General features: G+C 33.5%; 1 protein-coding gene across 1 annotated transcript in view; it reads left to right on the top strand.

Moving 5' to 3' along the window:
- ATF7IP (activating transcription factor 7 interacting protein) overlaps positions 1–26,123 on the top strand; it is a 117,003-nt gene that overhangs the window by 69,468 nt on the left and 21,412 nt on the right. The window contains 5 exon segments of the mRNA XM_054696431.1: positions 2,654–2,719; positions 15,397–15,470; positions 16,048–16,136; positions 18,553–19,191; positions 23,950–24,014. Coding sequence (XP_054552406.1) covers positions 2,654–2,719; positions 15,397–15,470; positions 16,048–16,136; positions 18,553–19,191; positions 23,950–24,014 — 933 coding nt within the window.

Below are 26,123 nucleotides of genomic sequence, written 5' to 3'. Positions count from 1 at the left end.
AGCATCCTCTTTCTTGGACTAATAAAAAATAATTTATAGAGTTTTAAAAATATTTCACAGATGCAAATGACCAGTAGGCATATGAAAAGTGATCAGCATCACTTATTATCAGGGAAATGCAAATCAAAATCATGAGATACCACCTAACACCAGTGAGCATGGCCCATATCAAAAAAACTAGCGACAACAAATGCTGGTGAGGATGTGGAGAAAAAGGAATTCTCCTACACTGCTGGTGGGAATGCAAACAAGTCCAGCCACTATGAATGCTGTGTGGAGGACCCTCCGAACACTACAAATGAACATGCTTTATTCCAGTGATTCCACTCCTAGGAATCTACCCAAAGGATATAAAAACACTATTTGAAAGGAAACCTGCACGCCTATGTTTATTATAGCACTATTTATGTGAAAACAACCTAAATGCCCCAGAACAGATGACTAGATCGAGAAGATGTGAGATAGACAATGGAATACTACTCAGCAATCAAAAAAGATACTCATTCCATTTGCAGCAATATGGACAGAAATGGAAGGGGTTATGCTAAACAAAATAAGTCAGAAGGAAAAAGAAAAATATGGATGGTTTCACTTATGGGGGGGGGGAATATAGGGAAACCAAAGGATCAGGAAAAAGACAAAACTCGCAAGCTGACCATAGATTTGAAACAAACAACTAGAGAGGGAGAGGGGATCAATAGAGGGTAGGGAAGAGCACAGGTGACTGTGGTAGTATTTCATAGGTGCTCCGTTGATGGGAGAACTATGGGGACTACACCTGAAGGTAGAGCAGTGATGTAAGAAAATAAATTATAAAGAAAAATATAAAAACATTTCACAGAATATTTGCCAAAATAGTGATCCAACTTTGACACATCATGGCAGTTATTTTTTAAATTATAATGTTTAAAAATTTTATTTTTTCCTAGCTTAATACTAAAAATATGCTGCTCTTTGATTTCCTTAAAAAATATCAAATGACAGAGAAGACAGTAAGTCACTTAGACATTTTTTTCTTTTTCTGCTAATAGTTTATTAAGTGATAAAATTATTTTTATAAAAACAGTTGAAAACTACAGGTGTATATGACATGAAAATAGAGTCCTCTTTAATTTTCCTTCACTACCTTCCAAACCCAGCGTCTTGAGGTAAACCACTTTTAACTTTGGTATTTATCTTTCTAGAACTTTCATGAGATATTAACATACAAAATGATTTTTAAATTTTCTTTCATTTTAAAGTAAATATACAGTACTATATATAAAATACAATTTAGAGAATCCTGATCCATCAGAGAGGTAGTTTGACTAAGGTCAAAATAAAAAAGATTTTCTTCCATAAGCTGGGGTGCAGAGAACACTATCAAAATTGCTGAAATATTTTAGTCAAAGAAAGGTAACTCCATATTAAGAATATAAAAATTACACTTTATGTCCTCGAGTGTTAATAATATGCATAAATAAATCCTGAGGGAAATCTTCATCTTCAACCTCATAGGTGATTGATTGCCTTGGCCAGCCTACACCATATCAATGGATTTATATCCTTTTTAAGGTTTTGATCTCCTTCCAGATGTTACTGTATTTTGAAAGATACTTGAACATCAAATGATGTCATTTCCTTTGTATAATATGCTTAGGAAATTCTCTAGAAGAGTTTCTTCTTAGTTATATCTCATGAACACACTTAGAAGTTTAGTTTAAAATTTTTGAAATATATTTTACACAAAAATGACAATAGCAGCAGCAAAAAAAAAAAATTGAGTATCACATCTATGCCTTAGTAAAAAAGTTAAAGGAAATACAAACAAAATACTCATGTGATTATGTGATTTTTTTTTTGTTGTTGTTACTATATTTTCTGAATACATATTTTGACAAAATATGTGGTCAGTTTATTTAGGCAGAACAAATGATTAATAAAATAATTTGGCAAATGTTTGCTAATGTTAATTTCTTTGTCATGAGAAATTAACAATATATTCAATTAAATGTTTCAAAGCAATGTTATCTAGGCACTCATGTCTGTTGCTATTGGAAATTAGCAAGTCTTTCTGAAAAGCATTTAGATAAGAGCCTTAAGAATATTCTTTCTCTGCAATACCTCAAGTGTGAATTACCTAAAAGAACAAAGTTATTAAATTGCAGTGTTATTGGACTGTATCAGGCCATTGACTAACATGGCGTATATCCAGTAAGACAGAGAATATAGAAAAAATTAGTTTATTTACATATACCCTTTAGTATTGGCAAAGGATCTTTTGTGATTTGCAGATATACTTATTACGTAATTCTCAGTGAGAAAATTAAGTGTGGTTACAATTATGTAAAAGGCAAAAACAAAAAAAACTGTCTAAAAATACTGGTTTGTGAGCATATATACATAGCATTAGGATGTAAAAAGCTAATCTAAAATTAATAGTATTTACTTCTGGGTATTGAGTTCAAGGATCAGTTTAGTTTTCATTCTGATTTTCTAAATATGTGTTGTTTTTACAATTTACTTGTCTGCCTTTGCTATTAGCTGCCTCCTGAGATTCCTCTTACCTGTGGGTTTCTTGTTATATGTGTATGTATGAGTTCTTTTTACTACTATATTACCACTTGTTTCCATATCACTTTTGTTTTGTATTTGTTTTTGTTTTTTTTTTTAGGCCAAGATAGCCAGGTTAACTAAACGCTTTGGAGCAGCCAAAGAAGATCTTAAGAAAAGACAAGAAGTAAGAATTTCTGTCTTGTATAATTTATATTTAGCTCTAAGCAGTAATATCAGGAAACTCTTTCTTTTTACAGGTTTGAAATGTCCCTTTTCTACTGTGCTATTCCTGTATGTTTCTGAAGAGCTATAGATACAGAACAAATTATTTAACCCCTTTCTAATCCTCACAATTTCATCTGTCAGTATATTGATCTATTTCATTTCAACATTCTTGAAGGTGGATTTTTCTATCAATCGTTAAAATTGTGTTTTCAGATTTTCTCTACCATGTTTCTTGCTTTTTACATTTTTTGCCACTGTCTTAGTCACATTATTTGTTATTTCCTCCAAAGGAGTTTAGTCCTCCACTGCCTTGGGTAGCCCTGTCCTCCTCTCCCTTTCTCCCCCCCCCCCCATGTTGTTAAATTCAAACATCATAACACAGCATGAATTATAGTTTGTAGTCTAGCTCTTGCTTTTTATTATTTCCTTTATTATTTGTAATACATGTTTTTAATATAACACTTGTATATTATAGTTTTCAGGTGAATTTCTTTCTTTTCCTCTTGACTTCTTCCATTTGAGCAAATTACATTTCATTGTCTAGCACATAGTAATGGTGACTATTTTAGTACTAATCATTATTCCTATAGGATATTTCTGTCTTAATTCATTTTCATGTGAATTCATTTCTTCATTTAAAACAACTATTTTGAAATAAATATATATGTGTTAGGAACAAGCAACAATTGTACATAGTTCCCTATGACTTTCCTTTCTTCCCCATTGCTGAAATATAGGTACAGTACCATATCAAAATCAAGAAATTGGTACAATTCTATTAAATAATTTATAGATCTTATTAGGGTTCTTGAATTTAAAATCAGAGTGGGTATATAGGTGGATCGTTCTACACAATTTACTTCCTTGTAATGCCCCACCACAGTCAAATAAAGAACTGTTTTGTTATCACAAAGAGACTATCATGCTACCGTTTTATATTTTCAACTTTGCCTTGTTCTCCACTCCACCCGTTTCCTAGCCCCTGGAAACAACTAATCTCCATCACTGTGTTATCTGACTTCTTTTTTTTCTGGAAGAACTATATTTGTTCTGTACAAACAAATCACACTAAACCCTTATTTGTCCCTACTCACAGATTTCTTTTTTATGGTCTTTCTCAATGATATAATCAATTCTCTGATTCTGAACTGCAATTTTTCATCTTTGTTTCTTTGTCATCACTTTTAAGGACTGAGATATTTTATTTCTTACATTAGAAAATTGATGTAAATCTTTTTATTTGCTATGCCTGAACCAAACAGAGCTTTGAAATTTTTCCATAATTTTGTGTAGTCTGATTTTCCATTTTTTTCTCTATCATCCTTGTTTCTAAACTTATGAAGCATGCTGTCCACCATATGATTTCCTAGTGTTTGAACTTGTTAAACTTGTTCTCAAAACTGTTTTCCAAATTCTTGTTGATATAGTCAAAGGAGATGGTAAGAAGCTTTAATAATAAATACGGAAATACTATAATTCTTGAAAAGTTTGTTTTGGAGAGTTAGCTAATAAGACGTATGGATATAAGGAATAAATATTGCATAATTCCTATAAATTAAGAAAGATTAATTTGAACAATTAGGATGTGTGATATGTCAAGAAAAATGTTAAGGTGGTCTTTAATCTTTCAAATTTAAAGCCAGTTTTAAGTTTGATGCCCTTACCTTTGTTTTTACTTTAGTTACCTTTGCTTTTAATGCCTTAGTGAGGAAATAATCACCAAATCAAGTGTCTTGAAACTTTTTCCCTATGTTTTCTTCCAGGAATTTGATAGTTACCAGTCTTAGGGTACTTCAATCCATTTTGAATTATTTTTATGGCTAGTACAATAATTTAGTTTCATAATTTTGTTTTTGGATATTCAGCGTTCACACCTGTTGTTGAAAGACTGCTCTTTCTTCATGTATAGCCTTGACACCCTTGTAGATAATTGGACAATATGTATGGCAGTTCTAGTTTTGTTCTTTTTCAAATAGTTTTGACAGTTTGGATTCCCTTGATATTCCATATGAATTTTAGGGTATGTGTTTCTTTTCCTGAAAAAAATTATGCTGGCATTTTGATAGGGATTGCATTGAAGTATTTGATTGCTTTGGGCAGTGTGGGCATTTTAACGATATTAAGTCTTAAAATCCACTAACATGAGTTTTCTTTCCATTTGTATACTTTGTCTCAGCAATGTTTTATAGTTTTTTGTTGTAAAGGTCTTTTACCATTTTGGTTGTGTTTATTCCTAAATATTTCATTTTCCTTGGTAATATTGTAGTGTGATTGTTTTCTTTCTCAAATTGCTTATTGTTAGTGTAAAGGAATACAAGTGATTTTTGTGTGTTTTTTTTCTAGCCTGCAGTGCTGCTGAATTCACTTATTATTTCTAACATTTTTTTGGTAGACTCTTTAAAGTTTTCATAATATGAAATTGTGTCATCTGTGAAGAGAGATAATTTTCCTTTTTGTCATTCCTTTTGGAAAGTTTTTTAAAATTTTTTTACTCTGGTGAAGCTTTCCTAGTACTCTGTTGAAGAAAGGTTGGAGAGAGTGGGCAGTCTTACCTTATTCCTGAACTTAGAGACAATGTTTTCAGTTATTTACCTTTGAGTGTAATGTTAATTATAGGATTTTGATATATGGTCTTTATTATGTTAAGATAGTTTGCTTCATTCATAATCTGTTGAGATTGTTTTTATCATGAAAGCGTAATGATTTTTTTTTAAATTATATATATTTTACATCATTCTTTATTTTTGTACAATGTATGCTGTCTTCTCTCAGGTGTCATAAAGTTGCCACCACCAAGTCACCCTTGCACCATCACCATGGTGAAAGAATATTGAATTTTTTCAAATGCTTTTTCTGAGACAATTGAGAAGATTGGGCCTCCCACATGGCGCGCAAACCTCTCCTGTCGCCCACTGCTCCCCTCAGCAGTGTACTTCATTGGTCTGCCTGCTCTTCTCCCTGCTCTGGCTCTGGTGAATTCTCTCGCCCTCCCGCACTTCTTACTGTACCCAGTGCTTGTATAAACAAATAAATAAATCTTAAAAAAAAAAAAAAAAACAATTGAGAATATCATGTATTTTATTCCTTCCTTCTGTAATGTGGTGTTTTATTACTGATTTTCATATATCAGGCTATCCTTCTGTTATTCCATGGATTAATACCACTAGGTCATGTTGTATAATCCTTTAAATGTGCCGGTAAATTTGGGTTGCTGTTATTATAGTGAAGATATTTGCATCTCTTTTAATCAGGGATATTAGCCTGAAGTTCTTTTCTTTTCCTTTTGATAGTGTCTTTGAATTTGGTGTCAGTACAATGCTGGTCTCATAAAGTGAGTTTGTGAGTGTTTCCTCCTCTTTAATTTTTGGAATAGTTGAAGACTTGGTAATTTTTCTTTAAAATGTCTGTTAGAATTTTCCATTGAGACCCATCTGTTACTTGACTCTTCTTGTTAGTGTATTTTTTGATTAGCCGTTCAAGCTCCCTGCTTGTTTACGCCCATTCAGATTTTTTATTTCTTCATAATTCAGTTTTATTAAATTGTATATTTTTAGGAACATTACCTTTATTATTCTAACTTCAAATTCAGTTGTCTCCTTTTTTATTGGTTCTCTGAAGTATAAAGTTAGGTTGTTGATTTGATATCTTTCATCTTTTTTTTTTTTTTAAAAAGATTTATTTATTTATTTATATAAGCACTGGGTACAGTCAGAAGCGCAGGAGGGTGAGCGAATTCACCAGAGCCAGAGCGGGGAGCAGAGCAGGCAGAAGGACCGAAGTACACTGCTGAGGGGAGCAGCGGGCGGCAGGAGAGGTCTGCGCGCCATGTGGGACCCTCCTCTGCTGGCCGGGGAGCAGCTGGGGATCAAACCGGCGTCTCAGAGGCCGCGGGCAGCTTCGCAACCCAGCGCTTAACCACTGTGCCACTGGGGAGGCCCTCTTTCATCTTTTTTTAATGAGAGCATTTACTATAAACTACCCTCTTAGTACTACTTTTGCTACATGTGTTTTCCCATAAATTTGATAGGGTGTCTTTCTTTTCATTTGCTTCAAGACATTGTCATTTCTTATTTTACCTGTTGGATTTTTAAGTAGTTTTTATTCCCACATATTTGTAACTTTTCCATTTTCCTTTTGCCATTGATTTCTAGTTTTATTCCTTTATGATCAGAAAAGACATTTTGCATGCTTTTTATGTTTTTAAATGTGTTAAGACTTGTTTGGTGACCTACTATATGTGATTAATCCTAGATAACATTCCATGTGTGCTAATATCTTGCTCCTGGGTAAAAATTTCTGCAGATACCTGCTTGGTACATTTAGTCTATAATGTTGTTCACTTCTGCTGTTTACTTGTTGATTTTTCTCTCCAGGTTGTTTTTCCATTATATAGGTATCATATAGGGTGACATATGGCTGTCTCTTTCTTCTTTAGTACTCTGTTTTTGCATAGTGTATATGGTGACCTTAAACTTGTGTACATTTGTATTTTTAATTTTTATAACGGGCCAGTTCACTTTATCATATATGATGCCTTTCTCTGTTTCTTGTGACAGTTTTTGAATTCACGTCTTTTATATACAAACTCTTCTTTAGTTTCCATTTGAATGAATTATCTTTTTTATTTATTTTTATTTTTTAAAAGATTTTTATTTATTTATACAAGAACCTGGGGTACAGGCCAGATGCGCGAGAGGGTGAGAGGATTCACCAGAGACAGATTGGGGAACAGAACAGGCAGACTGACAAAACACATTGCTGAGGGGAGCAGTGGGCACGACAGGAGAGGTCTGCCGTGCCATGTGGGACCCTTGCCTGCCAGCCGGGATCGAAGCAACGCTGCAGAGGCTGTGGACAGCCTCACAGTGTGGCGCTCAACCGCCTGCGCCACCAGGGGAGGCCCTATCTTTTTTTAAATACTTTTCCGTTTCTTTTTTTTTCTTTTTTTTAAGGTTTATTTTATGCATACAAGAACTAGGGCATGGGCCAGAGGTGTAGGGGGGTGAGAGGATTCACCCGAGACAGGGTGGGGCACAGAACAGATAGACTGACTGAAATACACTGCTGAGGGGAGCAGCGGGAGTGTGAGGAGAGGTCTGCTGCGCCCTGTGGGTAGCTCCCTGACCGGGGATTGAACTCGTGCTTCAGTGGTTGCAGATAGCTTCATGGGTTGTGTCTCAAATCCTTGCGCCACCAGGGAGGCCCTGAATGAATTATCATTTTCCAGCCTTTTACCTTTGGCCTGTGTGTCTTTAGATCTAAAGTATCTCTTTTGTTGACAGCATATAGCAAGAGCTTGTTTTTTATTCATTAAATCTATTGTATGTCTTTCTATGGAGAATTTAATCTATTTAAATTTAAAATAATTACTGTAGGGTGCCATAGCTCCCAGAGACCTCACGACCTTCCACATAAGAATCCACCCCAGCCCAGAGCAGCAGAAGTCTTGTAAACTTTTTTAAGACCCAGCTAGTCCTTACCTGGACCTCTGAGATCCCAGGTCCACTTTGGGGATGGAGTTAGAGCACACAGAGACCTCACATCATTCTCGGCAAGAATCTGCCCATTCAGCAAAGGTCTTACAAACTTATATGAGATCCTGCTGGCCTCAGCCTGGACAGACAGCACTTATCCAGACCAGCAAAAGCCTTGCGATGTACTACAGGACCCCGCCAGTGCCTGCCTGTACATACAAAGGTCCTTTGACTTCCCATGAGATCCCTGCCAGCACCTGCACAGACTGGTAAGATTCAGGACTTGAGTCAGGTAGTAAACTATTTTAGCCAGAGCTACACAGCCACCCATGATACCCAACCAGCAGCTCTCCCAAATAGAAGTCCATGGCCCCAGTAGCTTGGATACCCACCTGAACAAGCTGTATTTTGCACCCCAGTACGCACTCAGAATTAGAGGGACAACAGACCCCAACCCGATAGAAACCCCATCTATTGCAGAGTAAACCTGAAAGCAGACAATGGGGAGAAACAAAAATATAAATGGTCAAAGAAGCCCTCAGGGGAACAAAATACCACAGAAAGAAAACCAGTCTCTAGAACCCAGTAACACTGACATGGAAGAAATTTTCTTGTCAGATGAAGATTCAGAATTGCCATAATTAAGAAAGTCAAAGAATTTGACTAATGCAAAACTCAGAAAAACAGATCAGAGATAAACAAGAATGTCCAAGAAAGGGAAAGAATGCTATGAGAAATATAATCAGCAAACAGACGTTCGAGATTGAAACTTAAAAAGAGAAAATAAAGTAACTGAAGAATATAAAAAAATCAATGTAGGAAGTAAAAAATTCTGGAGAAAGCCATGGACATAGAATCAAAGATATGAAAAAACAAATCAGTACTCTCCAAGATGCAAATGCAAAAAAGAATCAAGAAAGAAAAAAGAAGAGTGATTCAAGGGAAAAAGAGTGAAGAGACACTTCAAGAATTATCTGCCTCCGTGAGGAAAGGAAATGTAAGAGTCGTAGGACTCCCAGAAGGTGAGGGTAGGGAGCCAAAAAGTTACTCAAGGAAATAATTTAAGAAAACTTTCCAAACTTAAAATAAAATGAAAATAAACATACAGGAAACTCAAAGAACAGATGCTGTTTTAATAAAAAGACGTCTACAGGAGGACACATAGTTGTAAAGCTTCCAAAAGTCCAAGGCAAAGAAAAAGTAATGAAGTTGAGGAGGAGGAAGAAACACATAACCTATAAAGGAAAATAGATTAGCCAACATCAGACTTCTTTGAAGAAACACTATGGACAGAAAGAGAATGGAGTAACATATTTAAAAAACTCAAGGCAAGAAATGCTGTTCAGTCCCCACTCCAAGTAATATTAAAGAGCCTTATGATGGAAACCAATAGAGGAATGAACACAAGAATTGAATAGCATAGAAAGGAATTAAATAGAACCACAATACTACAAGCTATGGCAGTTACAGACTTCCTCATAGCAATAATCACTCTAAAAGTGAATGGACTAAACTCACCAATAGAGAGACACATAGTAGCATGTTGGATCAGAAAACAGAATCCAACTCTTACTGCCTCCAGGAAACACACCTGAGTTCCAGAGATAAATGTGGTTAGAGTTGGAAAACAATTTTACAAGCACCCAAATGAAGGCAGAGGCAGCCATACTTACAGCAGATAAAATAGACTTCCAGTTGAAAAAGGTGACAGGAGACATGGACACTATATACTGATCAAGGGGACAGTAAGTACACCAGGAAGACATAACACTTACCAGTAGATACTCACTAAATGAAGGAGTACCAGAATACATTAGACAATTGCTATCATCTCTGAAAACGGATACTAGAGAAAATGCATATGTAGTAGAAGACATTAACACCCCACTCTCACCAAGGGACAGATCAACAAGACAAAAGAGAAGCAAAAACACAATAGCCCTAAACAAAGATCTAGACACATGGCCTAACAGACATCTACTGGACACTGCACCCCCAGAAAACTGAATACACATTTTTCTCTAGTACATACAGATCATCTCTAGGATCAGCCACATATTGATTGGGTCACAAGACAAACACCAAGTACATGAAGACTGAAATCATACAAAGGATCTCCTCTGACTATAAAAGTATCAAACTAGAAATCAACTACAAAAAGAAATCCAGAAGATCCCTCATTACAAGGACACTGGACATTATGCTACTGAAAGACTATTGAATTAGTGAGGAAATCAAAGAAGAAATTAAAAACTACCTTGACAAGTGATAATGAAGACAAACGTTTCAGAATATTTGGGACAGCAAAAGGCAGTATTAAGAGGAAAATATATGTAATACAGGTCCACATCAAGAAACAAGAAAGAACTCACAGAAATATACTAATCTCCTATCTTGAGGAACTTGGAAGAAAAAGAATTTAAAAAAATATAAGAAGGGGGAAAAAAAAGATGAAATAGAAGTTGAAAAGACCATTGAGAAGATCAGTGAAACGAAAAGTTTGTTCTTTGAAAAAATAAGCAAAACAGACAAACCTCTGGTCAGGCTCACTAAGAAAAAGGAGAAAACTCAAATAGGATCATAAATGAAAGAGGAGAAATCACAACAGACATGGCAGAAAAACAGGCTAGAGATTACTATGGACATTTCTGTGCAAACAAGCTCAACAATCTAGAAGAGATGGGCAAATTCTTACACAGTCATCTAAGACTGAACAAAGAAGAAATAGACAACTTGAGCAATCCTATTACAAGTAAGGAAATTGAAACAGTAATCAAAATCCTCCCCAAAACAAAATCCTAGGACAAGATGGTTTCATAAGTGAGTTCTACTAAACACTCAAAGATGGACTAATGTCTATTCTGCTGAAACACTTTCAAAATTAAGAAGGAATGCTACCAAATACATTTTATGAGGTCACATCACTGTAATATCAAAACCAAAGACAACACAAAAAAGAAAACCACAGACCAACCTCACCAATGAATACAGATAACAAAATCCATACTAAAACCTTTGCAAACCAGAGCAACAATGTATCAAAGGCATTAAACACCATCAACAGTGGATTCATTCCAGAGACATAGGGATGGTCCAACACCCAAAAATAATTAACATAATTCATAATTCAACAAAATAAAATAAAAACCATATGATCATATCAATAGATGCTGAGAAAGCTTTTGATAAAGTTCTCTATGGTGAAAACCTTGAGATAAAAGGAACATATCTCAATGTAATAAAAGGCATAAATGACAAACCCACAGCTAACATCATTCTCAATTGTGGAAAAACTGAAAGCCTTTTTATTAAGATCTGGAGCAAGGCAAGGATGTCCACTCTTATCACTGATTTTCAGTGTAATAGTGGAAGTACTGGCTGGGACAATTAGGTGAGAGAAAGATACAAAAGGAATTCTAAAAGAAGAGGTAAAGCTATCATTATTTGTAGATGATATGGTAATATATAGAAAAAATCCTTTAAAAATTCTACAGGAAAACTAAAACCAGTTCAGTAAAGTAGCCGGTTACAAAATCAATACACAAATATCAGTAGCCTTCCTATATGAAAAACAGTCTGATCAGGAAGAAATTAAGAAAACCATCCAATTTACAATGGTATCCCAAAAATTATATACCTAGGAATAACCTAATAAAGGAGGTGAAAAAGCTAAAAGAGGGAGATTATAAAACGTGAATATAAGTAGAAGACACAAGGAAATAGAAATACATTTTCTGTGGATACCATGTTTATTACATAAGATATCTTAAAATTATTATTTTAATCTGGTAACACCTTTAACTTTGTTCACATATAACAGCTCTACCAATCAGTATTTTTTTTTAAGATTTATTTATGTATCCAAGAACTGGGGTACAGGCCAGAGGAGTGGGAGGGTGAGAGGATTCATCAGAGACAGAGTGGGGAACAGAACAGGCAGACTGACTGAAGTACACTGCTGAGGGGAGCAGCAGGCAAGGCAGGAGATGTCTGCTGTGCCATGTGGGTATCACCCTGTCTGGAGGTTGAACTAGTGTTGCAGTCACTGCAGATAGCTTCATAGTGCTGGGAATTAACCCCTTGCGCCACCAGGGATGCCCAATCTTCATACCATTTTATGGTATTGATATCTTACATATTTACTATATTGTATAGCGCTGAACAGATTTATTTTTGCTTCAAGTCCATGCTGAATTAAATATGATTTGTTCACCAGGTTTTTATTGATGGAGAATTATGGGGGGTTTTTTGTTTTGTTTTTTTTGCGGGGCTGGTGGGGGTGGTGGTGTTATTTACTTTTACCAGAGAATTTCTTATGTTTTCAAGTTTTTGTCCTTTCATTTCCATTTTAAGGACTCTTGTTGGCATTTCTGGTTTGGCAGGTCTAGTGCTGATGAACTCTACTAAGTTTTTTATTTATCTGAAAAGTTTTTATTTTGCCTTCATTTGGTTTTGAATGATGGTTTTACTAGCTGTAGTATTCTTGCTTGGCAGTTTTTTGACCCTATGCCTTGAAGATAACATATCACTCCCTTAGTACCACTAGATTTCTGCTGAAAAGTCCTCTGATAATCTTATGGGAATTGCTTTGAATGTGATGGTTCGCTTTTCTCTTGCTATTTTCAAAGATCATTATCTTCGTATGACTTCTGACAACTTGATTGTGTTTTTCATGTAGCTCTCTGCATTCTTTGTTGTTGGAGATCAGAGTTTCTTGAATTTGTATGTCAATTTACAGCCTCAAATTTGGAAAGTTTTTTTTTTGCCATTATTCAAGTAGACTTTTTTTGCCCATTTTCTCTTGTCATTCAGGGTCTCCCATATTCATATATTGGTACACCTCATGGTGGACTTGAATGTTGCATAAATCTTTTAGTCTTTCTCCATTCTTTTTCATTCTTTGTTCTTTTTGTTCCTGTAACTCAAATGATTTGTTTCCAAGTTTGTTGATAGTTTGTTTGAAAGTTTCTGTCTCATTAATTTTCTCATTTTCTTCATGTGTTATTTTCTTGACTTCAGTTTCTGTCTATGTTCTCTTTTATCTCACTGAGCATCTTAGTGTCACTATTTTGAATTATTTGTTGAATATTTCATAGATCTCTGTTTCTTTAAGGTTTGTTTCTGGAAATATAGTCCTGTGATTGGGCTCTGTTTCTTTGTGTGACTGCTTCTCTTTTGTTGAAATTTCTGCATTTGAAAAATCCTTTTCTATTCTTCAGAATACTTTCATACAAAGGGAAAGAAGGAAGACTTGTCAAGCCAGGTAGATATTCTGGGGCTCTCAAACTTCCTGGAGATGCATATTTGATGCATCTTTTTCATTAATCTCCCACTGGAAGAGTTTATCTTTTTCTATTGTGGAACTCTCCCCCTAGTATCTATCTTTCATATTATAGTCTTGCTGCTACTTTAACAAACCATGGTTTTGGAGTTCCCTTTGCTTTCTGTTTCTGTTCCTGCAATTTTCCTGGTGTTGCCCCAGTCAAAGAGATTTCTCTTTGTTCACATCTGGCCTCCAGGCATCTGCCAAGTGTCTCTTCCTCCAAGTCAGGTGAAATAGAAACCAGCCCCTTTGACAGTTCCCCAAACAGCCAGAATGTTGCACGCAAGTTCCACTCTTCTTTTTCCTTCCTGAAGGAGAAGCTACAAGTTGGGAATTTTCTCTTGATTCCGCCATGCTCTGCTGGGAGGTGGATAGGGTATGTGCGGGTAAGTGCAACAGACTTTTCTACTCACTACAATACACCTCTTCTTAGCCTTGCTTTTCTTGCAGTGCTATAATCTCTTAAATGGTTTCTAGAATTCTTACAAAAGGAAATCTGGTTCATGTATTTTTAAGTTGTTGTCTCTGTGAGGGAAGAATGGAGGTGTTTCCTATTCTGCCATCCAACTGATGTCATCATGCTATAGTGTTCAAGCTTCTGTAATGACTCCATGCCAATGTCCTAAACCAGTTGTATTTATCCTTTACGTTTTACTCTTCCTTTTCTTGTTTTTCTTCCTGAAATATTCTTTAACTTCATCTTGTTTTGAGTATACTGATTACTTCAAGTCCTATTTGGAGATTCAGTCCTTTTCCCACAAACTTTTTCCATTGATGCTACACTGTTACTTTAATTTGCTTTCTGATTGTTTCAAATATCTTTGTCCACAATCACATTTAAGCACCTTTAAAGCAGTTTCTTAATTCTATATTTTGTCTCCTCTACTCTTCTACACACTTAGTACAATTGCTGTATTTCGTTGATTAAAATTATCCCCTTGTCCTGTTAAAAGCAGTGAGATATATTTGTTGTTGAGAAAAGAAGAAATGTTTAGTGGCATCTGTTTGATGTTATCCTAAGCTCTTAACACATTTGCTTTGACATGTATTATTATTACATTTAAGTAAGTCTTGGACTGATTTTTTTCCCTCACTTTAAGAAATAAGTGATTATAGTACCATTATGATGAAGGTCCAAATAGTGGAAATTAACTTGTCGATATTAGAATTATATTTCTATATTATCTGGTTTTTAAGGGGGGAAGGTTGAAATAGTGATTCTTAGTTAGAATTGAGACATCTTTTTATGAAATTATCAGTCACTGTGGCAGGTATTACTTTCAAACAAAAAATATAAAAATAACTTTGAGAATTTTGATTTGTGACCTAGGGTACCATTTATTTGGTAGTTTCCTTCTGCTTTCATTCTATGCAATTTTGCTTTAAGTCATAGTTATCAAGCATTTATCTGACTTAATGAATATTTAACATACTTTGTTGAGTTGCTGGTGGTCATCTGGTGTCTGCTGTATGTGGTATGTAGTAGGCAATCATCATATCTTTATTGAACTTGTGTGTCCATTCACTCACTTGTATTGTTAGAATTGCTGAAGCCTTACAGCATTTAAGACATTTTTATATTGTTTATTGTTTTTCACTCAAGATACTGAGATATAGGAATTATACTTAATCTTACTCATGGTAAGCAGTTATTTCTAAGGATTAAGTGATATGGTTAGAGTACACTACAAAAGGCAGTGTCAAGACACAAGTTCTTTCAACTAGTAATATTTTCTGCGTTATAGAAATAACAGGTAATTAACAACTCATATAAAGGTCTTATTTTTAAAGTTTTCTTGTACATCGGATTTTATTTTCTTGGGTATTTTTCTCCCACAGAATCCACCAAACCCACCTGTATCACCAGGAAAGTCTGTAATTGATGTCAACAGCAATAACAATGCATCCTACAGGTGAGAATTATAAGCAGTCTGTTTGTCAGAGTTTTAATGAAAAAACAAGTTTCTGATTTTATTTTGCAGGAAAATGTTGGAATGTTATTCTATGTAATTATGTAGAGATAGTGGTATGTTATATTAAATCAATTTCCTTTTTTTCCCTTTTTTGCTTTGTTACAATTGTTCATCTCTGGATGTTGACTTTAATAATTTATTATAGAGCTTTCTTTGGTTGTTGCAGATGGCTATATAACTTCTTATAATATAATAAATCATACTCTCTCAATTTTTTGAAAATCCTTTGGTAAAAGATGGTAAAAGCCAATGTCAGCAGATACTAGAACCTACACTTGGTTTTCAGGAGAAAACTGAGCACATTAGTATATAAGCGAGAAGACTCTTATCATATTCCATAAGCCCCAGCATTTTAGAGTTTGTGTGCCACTTTTGCCTCAGTATATTTATTTGCTTACTGCTACAGTATTCAAGTCTACACACCCCTTTTTCCTATAGGCTACTATTTTCTCTGTGCTTAAACAGATGTCTCCAGTAGCATTTCCATTGACTATTTGTGTGCATATATATTTCATAGAAATGTAACCACAGTGAGACAGATGCTGGAGTCCAAAAGAAATGTAAGCGAGAGTACACCATCATCATTTCAGACCCCTGTGAATACAGGTAATATTCTTTAACATTGAAATACATTTTCTCAGGAAATGAAGGTTGGTTTTCTTTTCTTACATTCTTTTGATGTTTAAATAGACTAAGAAAGTGAACACACTGATAAAAAGAGTGTTAATACAAAATTTCATTTAAAAAATCAAGATTGTAGATATGCATGAAAATACAGGAATACAAATCTTTACTGTAGTGATTCTTACACTTTCTGGTATCTCTACCCCTGTATGATCATATAATCTTTAAAAATTATTAAGACCCCAGTGAGCTTTTTTTGTGTGTGTTTTTTTGGGTTTTTTTGTTTTGTTTTTAAGATTTATTTATTTACTTTATACAAACACTGGGTACAGTCAGAAGCGTGGGAGGGTGCGAGGATTCACCAGAGACAGAGTGGGGAGCAGAACAGGCAGATTGACGAAATACACTGCTGAGGGGAGCAGCGAGCACAGCAGGAGAGGTCTGCGTGCCATGTGGGACCCTTGCCGGTGGCTGGGGATTGAACCGGCGCTGTGGAGGCTACGGGCAGCTTCGCAGACCAGTGCTCAACCGCTGCGCCACCAGGGAGGCCCTGAGCTTTTATTTTTGATCAATATTTAATACAGTAGAAATTGAAACAAAATATTTAAATGATTGTTTAATCAGTTAAAATTATTACAGAGATCATATTTATAGAACACAAATTATGTCTTAATGAAAAATACCTATTTAAACTTTAAAGTTTTAGTGAAAAAGTATTATGTTACATCTTTACAAATCACCTTTGTAATTTACTTTAAAACATTAAGACTGTGGGCCTACCCTGGCGGTGCAGTGGTTGAGCGCTGGGCTGCAAGGCTGGGCTGCGAGGCTGCCCAACAGCCTCTGCAGCACCGGTTTGTTCCCCGGCCGCCGGCGAGGGTCCCACCAAAAAAAAAAAAAAAAAATTTAAGACTGCTAATGATTGCTAAATTTTCAAATCTAAATCTAATTGAATCTGCTACAAATTTGTTGTTATTATTGAAATATATGAAGGAAATTCAGTCTCATACAAATGTATATAGTTGGTTAGGACTAGGTAACATTTTTAGAGAATTGTGGATATTCTTGCTTGACATGGCCAAGTAATAGTTTCTTAGAGGTTAGTTGCAAAGTGGAATCTGAAACCCAATCAACAAATCTTTTATTTATTTATTTGGGGGGCTTAGATGTATCTTTTATAGTATAATTTTTTTGATCAGTTGGGAAATTCTTATTAAGTTATCTAAATCTTCCCAGGGTTGGTGCATTTCATTAGTATATAAATTTTCAATATGTAGAATAGTAAGGAGAACTGTACTCGGGTGTTGACATTTAATAAAATCAGTAGTTTTTACTGCTTTATTATGGACATATTTAAGTGAAATAATTTTGTTTAGTTTTTCTGTAAATGTGGTTATAAAGAATCCAGTTTGGTACCATAACCATCATTTTTGTACTGAGACATGAGAACTTTTACTCACCATTGTTTTTGCTCTATCACTACAAATGTCTACATGAAAAAAAGGTCAAATAATGTGTTATTGTTATGAAAAAATTTTGACATTGGAAACTGTCAAAAAAAAAAAAAAGGGTCTCAGTAACCTCCAGGTGTCCTCTTGGACCACACTTTAAAATTTGTTGACCTAGAATATCTGACTTTAGAAGACTAAAAATCTGAAAAAGAAATTTGGTTATTGATTTCAAAGCTGTTCAAGTGAGAATAAACCTAAGAGTTGAACCAAAATTACTATAAAATACCAGTAATCAGCATTTTGATTTTGTCTTTAGTGTCTTCTCCCTTATTTCTTAATTTATCTCCCACCATCACTTTGTTTTTTATATCATATTATGTTAATAATGCCAATATTAGCATCCCCTCAATTTGCTCCTAGAAAATTCAGTGAAACATGATCCATAGGTACAGGTTTTACATGGTCAAAATGATAAAATGCCATGACCAATTTTATCTGTTACTCATTAATGGTGGTGACCCTAAATTTTCTGTTTGATTTTCTACATTGCCACTATTCCGTGGCATTTATAATTCTTTTAGTGTGATTTCAAAAATATCTTTACAGTTTTACATAGATTTTACATAGATTTCTGTGTTTTGTTTCTCCAGTTAGTTTCTCTGAGGTGATTATAGTAATTTTCAAAAATTGTTTTTGATGTTGAAATAGCCGTCTTCCATATTAAGTATAAATTGTCTCCTGTTTTCATAATGTACCAAAAATACTTCTCTAAATGAAATTTTAAGATTTTCCAGAATGTAAATCTGGAAAAAATTCATTAAGAAAGACTTTACTCTGTCTACTATATATACTACATTAAATTTAAAATAATGCAAACTATATTGTTATACTAGCTGATAGATGAAGATAGCCATTAAAATCTGAGATTTTTTTCTTTCTTTCTTTAGTATCTTCAACCAGTCTTGTTACTCCTCCAGCGGTTGTTAGTGGTCAACCTAAATTGCATACTCCAGTGACTTCAGGTTCTCTGACAGCAACATCAGTTCTTCCTGCACCCAACACAGCTACAGTAGTTGCTACGACTCAGGTGCCTAGTGGAAATCCCCAGCCTACCATCTCTTTGCAACCTTTACCAGTGATCTTGCATGTACCTGTTGCAGTATCCTCCCAGCCTCAACTTCTGCAGAGTCATCCAGGGACTTTAGTGACCAATCAACCATCCGGCAATGTTGAATTCATTTCTGTGCAAAGCCCACCTACAGTGAGTGGTCTTACCAAAAATCCAGTATCCTTGCCATCCTTGTCAAACTCCACTAAACCAAACAATGTTCCTTCTGTGCCCAGTCCCAGTATTCAAAGGAACTCTCCTGCCAGTGCTGCACCATTGGGAACAACACTTGCGGTACAAGCTGTTCCAACAGCACACTCTATTGTACAAGCCACAAGGACTTCTCTACCCACAGTGGGCCCCTCAGGACTTTATAGTCCCTCAAATAATCGAGGTCCTATACAGATGAAAATTCCAATTTCTGCTTTTAGTACTTCATCTCCTGCAGAACAGAGCAGTGCTACGACCCTAAGAATTGGTGAGTCACTGTGTAGCTTTAGGATGAGAGATTTAAGCATGTTATTGACCTATAAGTAATTGAACGTGTGTGTGTCTGTGTGTGTAAGGGTACATGACTAGCATTATTGGATGAACATGGTAAATAGAATTTCCTAGAGATTGCTTTTAGTAAGTTTGGAGAGAAATGATGTTGTTAAAATGGGATTTGAGGAAGAGTTTGAGAAGTGAACGTTTGTTATTTATCTTTTAGTCATTTTCATAATCTAGATGAATTTTTAATTTAAGCTTTATAGCAAGCATTATTTTTACAGTACATTTGCCAGGAATTTCTGAATAGAACAAAAACTATTTTAAAGTGTATGGTTGACAGAATGGTTATGCAAGAAAATAAAAGCCACATATCTTTCCTACCAATTTGGAAAAATCATTTGTGCGTTCATTACTTGTATCTTCCAAATTTGGACAGTTTAAAACTAATTTCTTCCCCTTCTAATTTATTATAAAATATTTGATTGTTTCTAGTTTTCTCTTTTGTATATTTTCCAGTTTGAGATATGTCTTTATATACTTCAAACTTTTTGCAAAAAGCACAACTTGATTGTACTAGTATATAAAATCTAAAACTCTGTCTTCCTTATTCCTACAAAGCATACTTTTTGTATTCTTCTTAAACTTGCTTATTCTTCATTTCTGACTTCATACTTATCGCCACTACTTTTGTAAAGACAGGCAAGAATGAGTGGACATCATCTATATAATGAAATTGCTACAGTATATCTGTCTTACTAATATGATATAGTAGGTACCCAACCATGAAATATAAGATTCTAAAGTACATATTACTTTTGTAAGCAAGAGTGCAAGGCACTTTTTTTTCATATAGCCTTTGGTAATACACTTGCCTTCTCAGTATATTTCCTCATATAAAATATATAGTAATGGCATTTCACGGACTTGTTCTTATTGGTAAAGTTAATTTTGGATTCATAGTGAATATCACTCATAAAATTCACATCTAGAATATGAAAGTTTTTAAATAAAAGTATAATTATTCCTATTATTTTTTAAAATTTAAATGTTTCCTTAGTAAATTATTCTTTTGCAAGTACCAACTATCACAAAACTAAAAGATGCTTATATTTAGCTAGTCAGAGCAAGCACAATTTTTTGGGGGGGAAGGGTCTACTTTATTTTTCTTTAATTTCTCTGCTAATCCTTGATTTTTTTTTTTAATAAATCAGATAGAAGATGTTTTATGTGATTTTGGAGTTTTTCCTCATGAAATTTTGAGACTAAGTTGATATTGTTTTTAGTTCATGGTCATATGAGTGTCATATAGTATATAAAATATACTATATACACATATATTTTATAATTAAATTTATTTTCTTACATCATCATTCATTTTTGTCTTCCCTGCTATTCTCACATCACCATAGTCCCTTGTGCTCTTCCCTCTCCTGTTGTGACTCCTCTCCCTCCCCTTGCCCTACCTTATGCCTCAGATCTAAGATCAGCTAGCAAGCTTTGTCTTTTTTTCTGACCCTTTGTGTAGTTTCTCTATATTCCAGTATAAGTGAAACCATCCAGTATTTTTCCTTCTGACTTTGCTTAGCATTATCCTTTCCATTTCCACCCATGTTACTGCAAATGGCATGAGTTTATGTTTTTTGATCACAGAGTAATATTCCATTGTGTATATATACCACATCTTCTTGCTCTATTCATCTGTTTGGGAGCATTTCAGTTGTTTCCATCGATAAGATATATTCTTAACCTCTTAGTTATATACAGTGTTGTCAAACAGCATTACTTCAATTTAAAAAAGATGTGTTCTTAAATATAGAAATTTTCCTGAAAAATCACGGTCTGAAAAGAAATAACTTAAAAGATTAATGTTGTTAAATGTTATGTATTCTAGTACCCTAAACACGTCTACAAATACCAGGATTATAATATAATTTCATTGTCTGTTCTCTTAAAATTTTTATGAATATTTGTTGACACAAAGAGTATGTATTTGCCCAAAGTTATCTAGCTAATACACTTTGTAGGTCATAATAAGTGTTGGTTTGTTTTTATTCATTTAATTACTTGACTTTTTATTTTTGTGTGAAAATTAAGTTATTACTAGTATATCATTCTTTTCTGATAATATACACTTACACTTAATTTCATGTCTTAACATCTATTTAGCACATTTATGTGTACTTTATGTTATATTAAGTAGCTCTTTAGTTCAGTGTCTAGATTGCATTCCTACATTTGAAAGAAAATTATTACATACTGACCATAGTGTGAATGAAAAACTTTGTATGTTTTTATTCATGTTAATTAGAATTAAAGCCTATGAGATGATTTGGGTTTTGATCATGCATAATTATAGGGATGCCATCAATTATGCTAAAATATATAGTTACTTAGAGTCCCCAGAACCTAAGATGAAATCAAATAACTAAGATTTTACTGAATATAATAAAGCCAAGCTTTAATACATCTCTAATGTGATAAATTGATGGTTTACATGATTGAAAATCTTTTGAGTCTTATACTTAGGTACTATTTATAAAAAACATCTGTCAGCTAGACTGCATTTGTATATATTTTATTAGTTTTATAATTCCTATAGAGTAAGTATTTTCTGTTTACATTAAGTAAAAATGTCCTAGGGATGACTTGGAAATTTCAGAATAAAATTTAACTAATTTTATTCTTTCATGAATATAGAATGACTGTATTGCTTTAAAATCCTACACACAAAAACAAATGTAAAGATAGTCCAGTCCCTATTCTCACCAAGTTCACAATCAAATAGAGAACTTGGCTTTAAAGTAAGTTGTTATAAATATGATGACTCTCAAGATATGCAAGTTTCTGTGAGATAATGTGGGAGATCTGGAAAGGTATGAAGTAATGTAAAGATAGTGAGAAAGGGTTAAAGGATTTTTGCAGAGAGCTCAGATGTTGGTTACTATTAAATCTATGTACGCTCAACTGCAGGGAATGGTTTGGGGGAGATAAAAATGGAATTAGGGATACCAGTTAAAAGACTCCTGTGGTTTGAAAAAAATTCAGTGTTTTCAGTCCATTCATTTTCATTCAGTTATTATCTAGCACTAATTTACTTTTGTAAAATCATTTTATGGCTCTTATAAAAATGCAGTGTTGGTTTAAGTAGCAGTATCTTTTAAGAATAAGAAAAATGTTTCCCATATGATGGAAAGTTTGAGGTACACCTTCTGTGTTTTGACTGAAAGATATATAATTTTTACTTTTAGAAGTCATCTAGTAAGAAAAAAATAGAATGAAAATGTAAAATGTAACTTTAAGAAAGTATATAATAAAGGGGTAGGAGATATAATTGAAAGTCTAGATAAAAAATATTATAGTTCACTGAATAATTCTTAGCTATGACACAGGTCAAGAGAGAATCATGCTGGATAACAAAACTCAAAGCTATTTTATGATATGTGGTGTGTTTGTGTATGTATAATCTTTTATAAAGAAATCTAAACCTTTCCTGAATCTTGGGAAAAATTTTATGAGGCAATCTCAACATAAAATAAAAAATGAAGCCTCCCTTATATACTTTTTATCTTAACGTTTCATTTTCATTTCAAATGAAAAGGAGTTTCAACTCCAAAAGAATGTATCCTGACATCTATGTAAAAACTTTGGTAGTGAGTCATTTTTATGTTTTAGTAATGTCATCAGTGTATTTCAATATTTACCATACAGAATTAGTAACCATGTATTCCTTTTTTCATTAAACGGTGTTTCAAGAATTTCATAGTCCAAAAACTATCGGTGATTCATTTATGAACGATGTAATTTTGTTATTTAATGTATTTGCCTATGAAAAGAACTAAGATAATTCAGATGAAGTAAGTAGAAATTATAAGGGCCTCTTTTTTATTTTCGTAGCCTAGAAAAACCTAACAGGTAGCTGTCTAACTTAACCATATTTTTAATGTACAGGTTTACATATGGGCTTATGGGAATATATAGCTCTATCTCCTTTTTTTAAAAAAAAATATACATATGACAACTCAGTATGTGCTCTGAAGATTTGCATATGAAAGGAATGCCATATTTGACTAGAAAGGTTTTATTCACAGAAAGCAAAATTGGGAAGTTTCAGTCTTAGAAATGTGATTCACCATATAACCAAAGAGGAAAAGCCAAATACTAACCTCAGTGATTTAAAGATATGATAAAATTTAGTATCTTCTCTTAAGAAATTGAGGCAGAAAGAACATTGCTTATCTTCTTGCTGTGATGGAAGTACTTTCATGTGATTGTGTGTGTGTGAATTTAAAAAAATGAATAAAGAAAGAAAAATCATCTGTGATTGAACTGCTGAGATCATGTAGTGATTCTCAGAATCACTGTGCTTATTAACTTTTTCTGATGAATTTATTATATTTTTCCATGTCATTAAAAGTTCTTCTGGAAAGGCATATCGTATGGATGAATTAATTATGCTTTACTTAACAAGTCATAGTAGAACATTTACGTTAATCACATCTTAAATAATTTCCCTAAGATATTCTTGTGATAGAGTTAAAATTTCTGAATCAAAGGATATGTGAAATTTTTTTACCCTAATATGAATTTCCCCTTTTGAAAAATATTATAGCAGTGATCTATGATAGATTCCATTTATGTATGGAAAAAAGCACATGAACTTCTGTATATGAAGCAGCTGAACCTTTCACATTTTTGTAGAGCTTCTAAAAAATGGTTCTGACTTTTTGTTTTTGTTTTTACTTCTCAGAAAACCAGACAAACAAAACATTAGATGCTTCTGTTAATAAGAAAGCAGCTGATAGCACATCACAGGTATGATTTTTCCTTCTGTTTCAAAGTAAAATTCTAATTAAAATTTACAAGAACAGATTTCCATCAATATTCTTTGATATAATGAAAGTTATCCTAAGTCTGGTTTTTACCACTCTCAAAAAAGATTTTCAAGCAGCTTCTCTAATGTTTGACAAGAATCAAGTTTCTTTGCTTAGTAATTCTTAGTATTGGTTTATTATTATTAACTAACTGCTTGGATTATATAATTGACAGTATAGTTACTTGCGTTCATATATTGTAAAAATTCAGTCTCCCCATTGATTTTCCTCCTGATCCATCATTTAAAGCAGGTCTCATTGGCTTACTTTCCTTATACCTCCTCCCCCAATACACCCACAGTCTCTTTAACTGGTTATAAACATCTTTTTGGAAAGGAAATCTTGGTCTTTTTGATCGCTTATTAGCATTTTGCCAGCTTGCTACTTTTTCACATTATATTTTAATTACCCAGGAAGGGAATAACTACATTTTTTCCTGTAATAACAGTGTTTGTTTGACTTTTTCCACTATATTACTTTAGATGTAATAGATTTATAGGGAAGTCATTTGGTTATTGGTGTTTTTTTTTCTTTTTCCTTTCTTTTAATTATTGAAAGAAACACATTCCTAACAAGACAAAGTCTTGAGTAAATCAGCCAGGAATAAAGGACATGAATTTTAAAACGAATACATAATGATCTTTCATAGTGATTGTTTTCTTTTAAAGTAACAGATTTTTTACCCAAACTAGATAAAACTAGATACCATGATTTACAGCTCAAATTAAAGCCATTAGAAATACTTTATTTCTTAAAATTTTGTCAGTCTTTGTGTGATAGTAAAGGACAAAGTTGTGTTATTTTCTAAGGATTTTTTGTGCATTATTGCTGTTGATAATTAGAAGTATATGAAGTACTTTGAAAAAGATAGAATAGGAAATAATAATATATTCAGTGATTTTTATGGGATGTATGGGTAATCTTTATGACAAACCTAACACTAAACAAAGAATTTGCCATCATCTTTATTTTCCTTGGTGATTTTTTTGTTTTTTTTTGGTTTGGATAAGCTAAGTAATATTTTTAAGATAGGAAACTTGACATTCAGTAATGGCTGTGTTTCATTTTATAAATGCTGATTCTTCTAGAGGTATACTTTCTCAGTATGTAACCATAAGCGACATGTAGATTTAATTCCTCTATCTTTAAAATGAAATTTTCACTTACTCTGTCAACAGTAACCCCATTTCAAGCCTCAGTAACCACTTATGACCAGCCAGTACCAAATCAGAAAAACACAAATGTAGAAGAACATTTTTGTCATTACAATGTGATAGTAGATTGCTAAAATGAAGTGTTTGTACCATTGTCAACATTTAAATGAAATTAAAATTGATGTAAATATTGTTATACTTTAAAATTCAAGAAAAATATACCCAAAATAATATAAAATCTAATTATTCCCCAACTTCTTATCTGTAAATCTAAAACATCACAAAATTATTATACATTTCACAGTTTTAGAATCTGAAATACTTTACCTTGCCCTATATAACTCACAGTTAAAGAAATGACTTGTACTGGTGAATACAAAAGATGCCTGAAAAGACAAGAAACTGCATTAGACATCCAAGAGCACAACTAAGTGTTAAGCTCATCATGGAACTTGTATGGCTTAGAGAATGAGGAATTTAGTAGTAGAGCATGGAAAATGCAAGCAGTTTGGGTAGGCAGCTAACCTCCTAAAATAATGCCTGGTTAAAAATAGTAAAGTTTAAGAGAGAGAAAAGCTTCAGCTTTTAATGAGTGCCACTTATAAATATGATTTGTAAGTATTATTATATGATGAACCACTATGGAAGTATATATGCGCTACCAGATATCAATTCATGCTTTGCTGTCTTGACTTTTCTGGTACAATTTTTGTCATCCTACTTGATATTTTCATTAGTGTAATATTATTATACTATTTCTAAAAGCTATTTTTAAGAAATTTGTTAGCTTTTTAACCTTATATATGCCACTTGCTGAGAAATAGAAACTTGTATGAAATAGGCTGTGATTCTTTAGACTGTCATTTTTTATGATCTCTTGACTAATTTGTTTTTCT

The sequence above is a fragment of the Talpa occidentalis genome, unplaced genomic scaffold (assembly GCF_014898055.3).
Source record: "Talpa occidentalis isolate TD23 unplaced genomic scaffold, MPIMG_talOcc4v2.1 talOcc4.16, whole genome shotgun sequence".
In the NCBI taxonomy this organism is placed as follows: Eukaryota; Metazoa; Chordata; class Mammalia; order Eulipotyphla; family Talpidae; genus Talpa; species Talpa occidentalis.
This window is presented reverse-complemented; position numbering and strand designations above follow the sequence as displayed.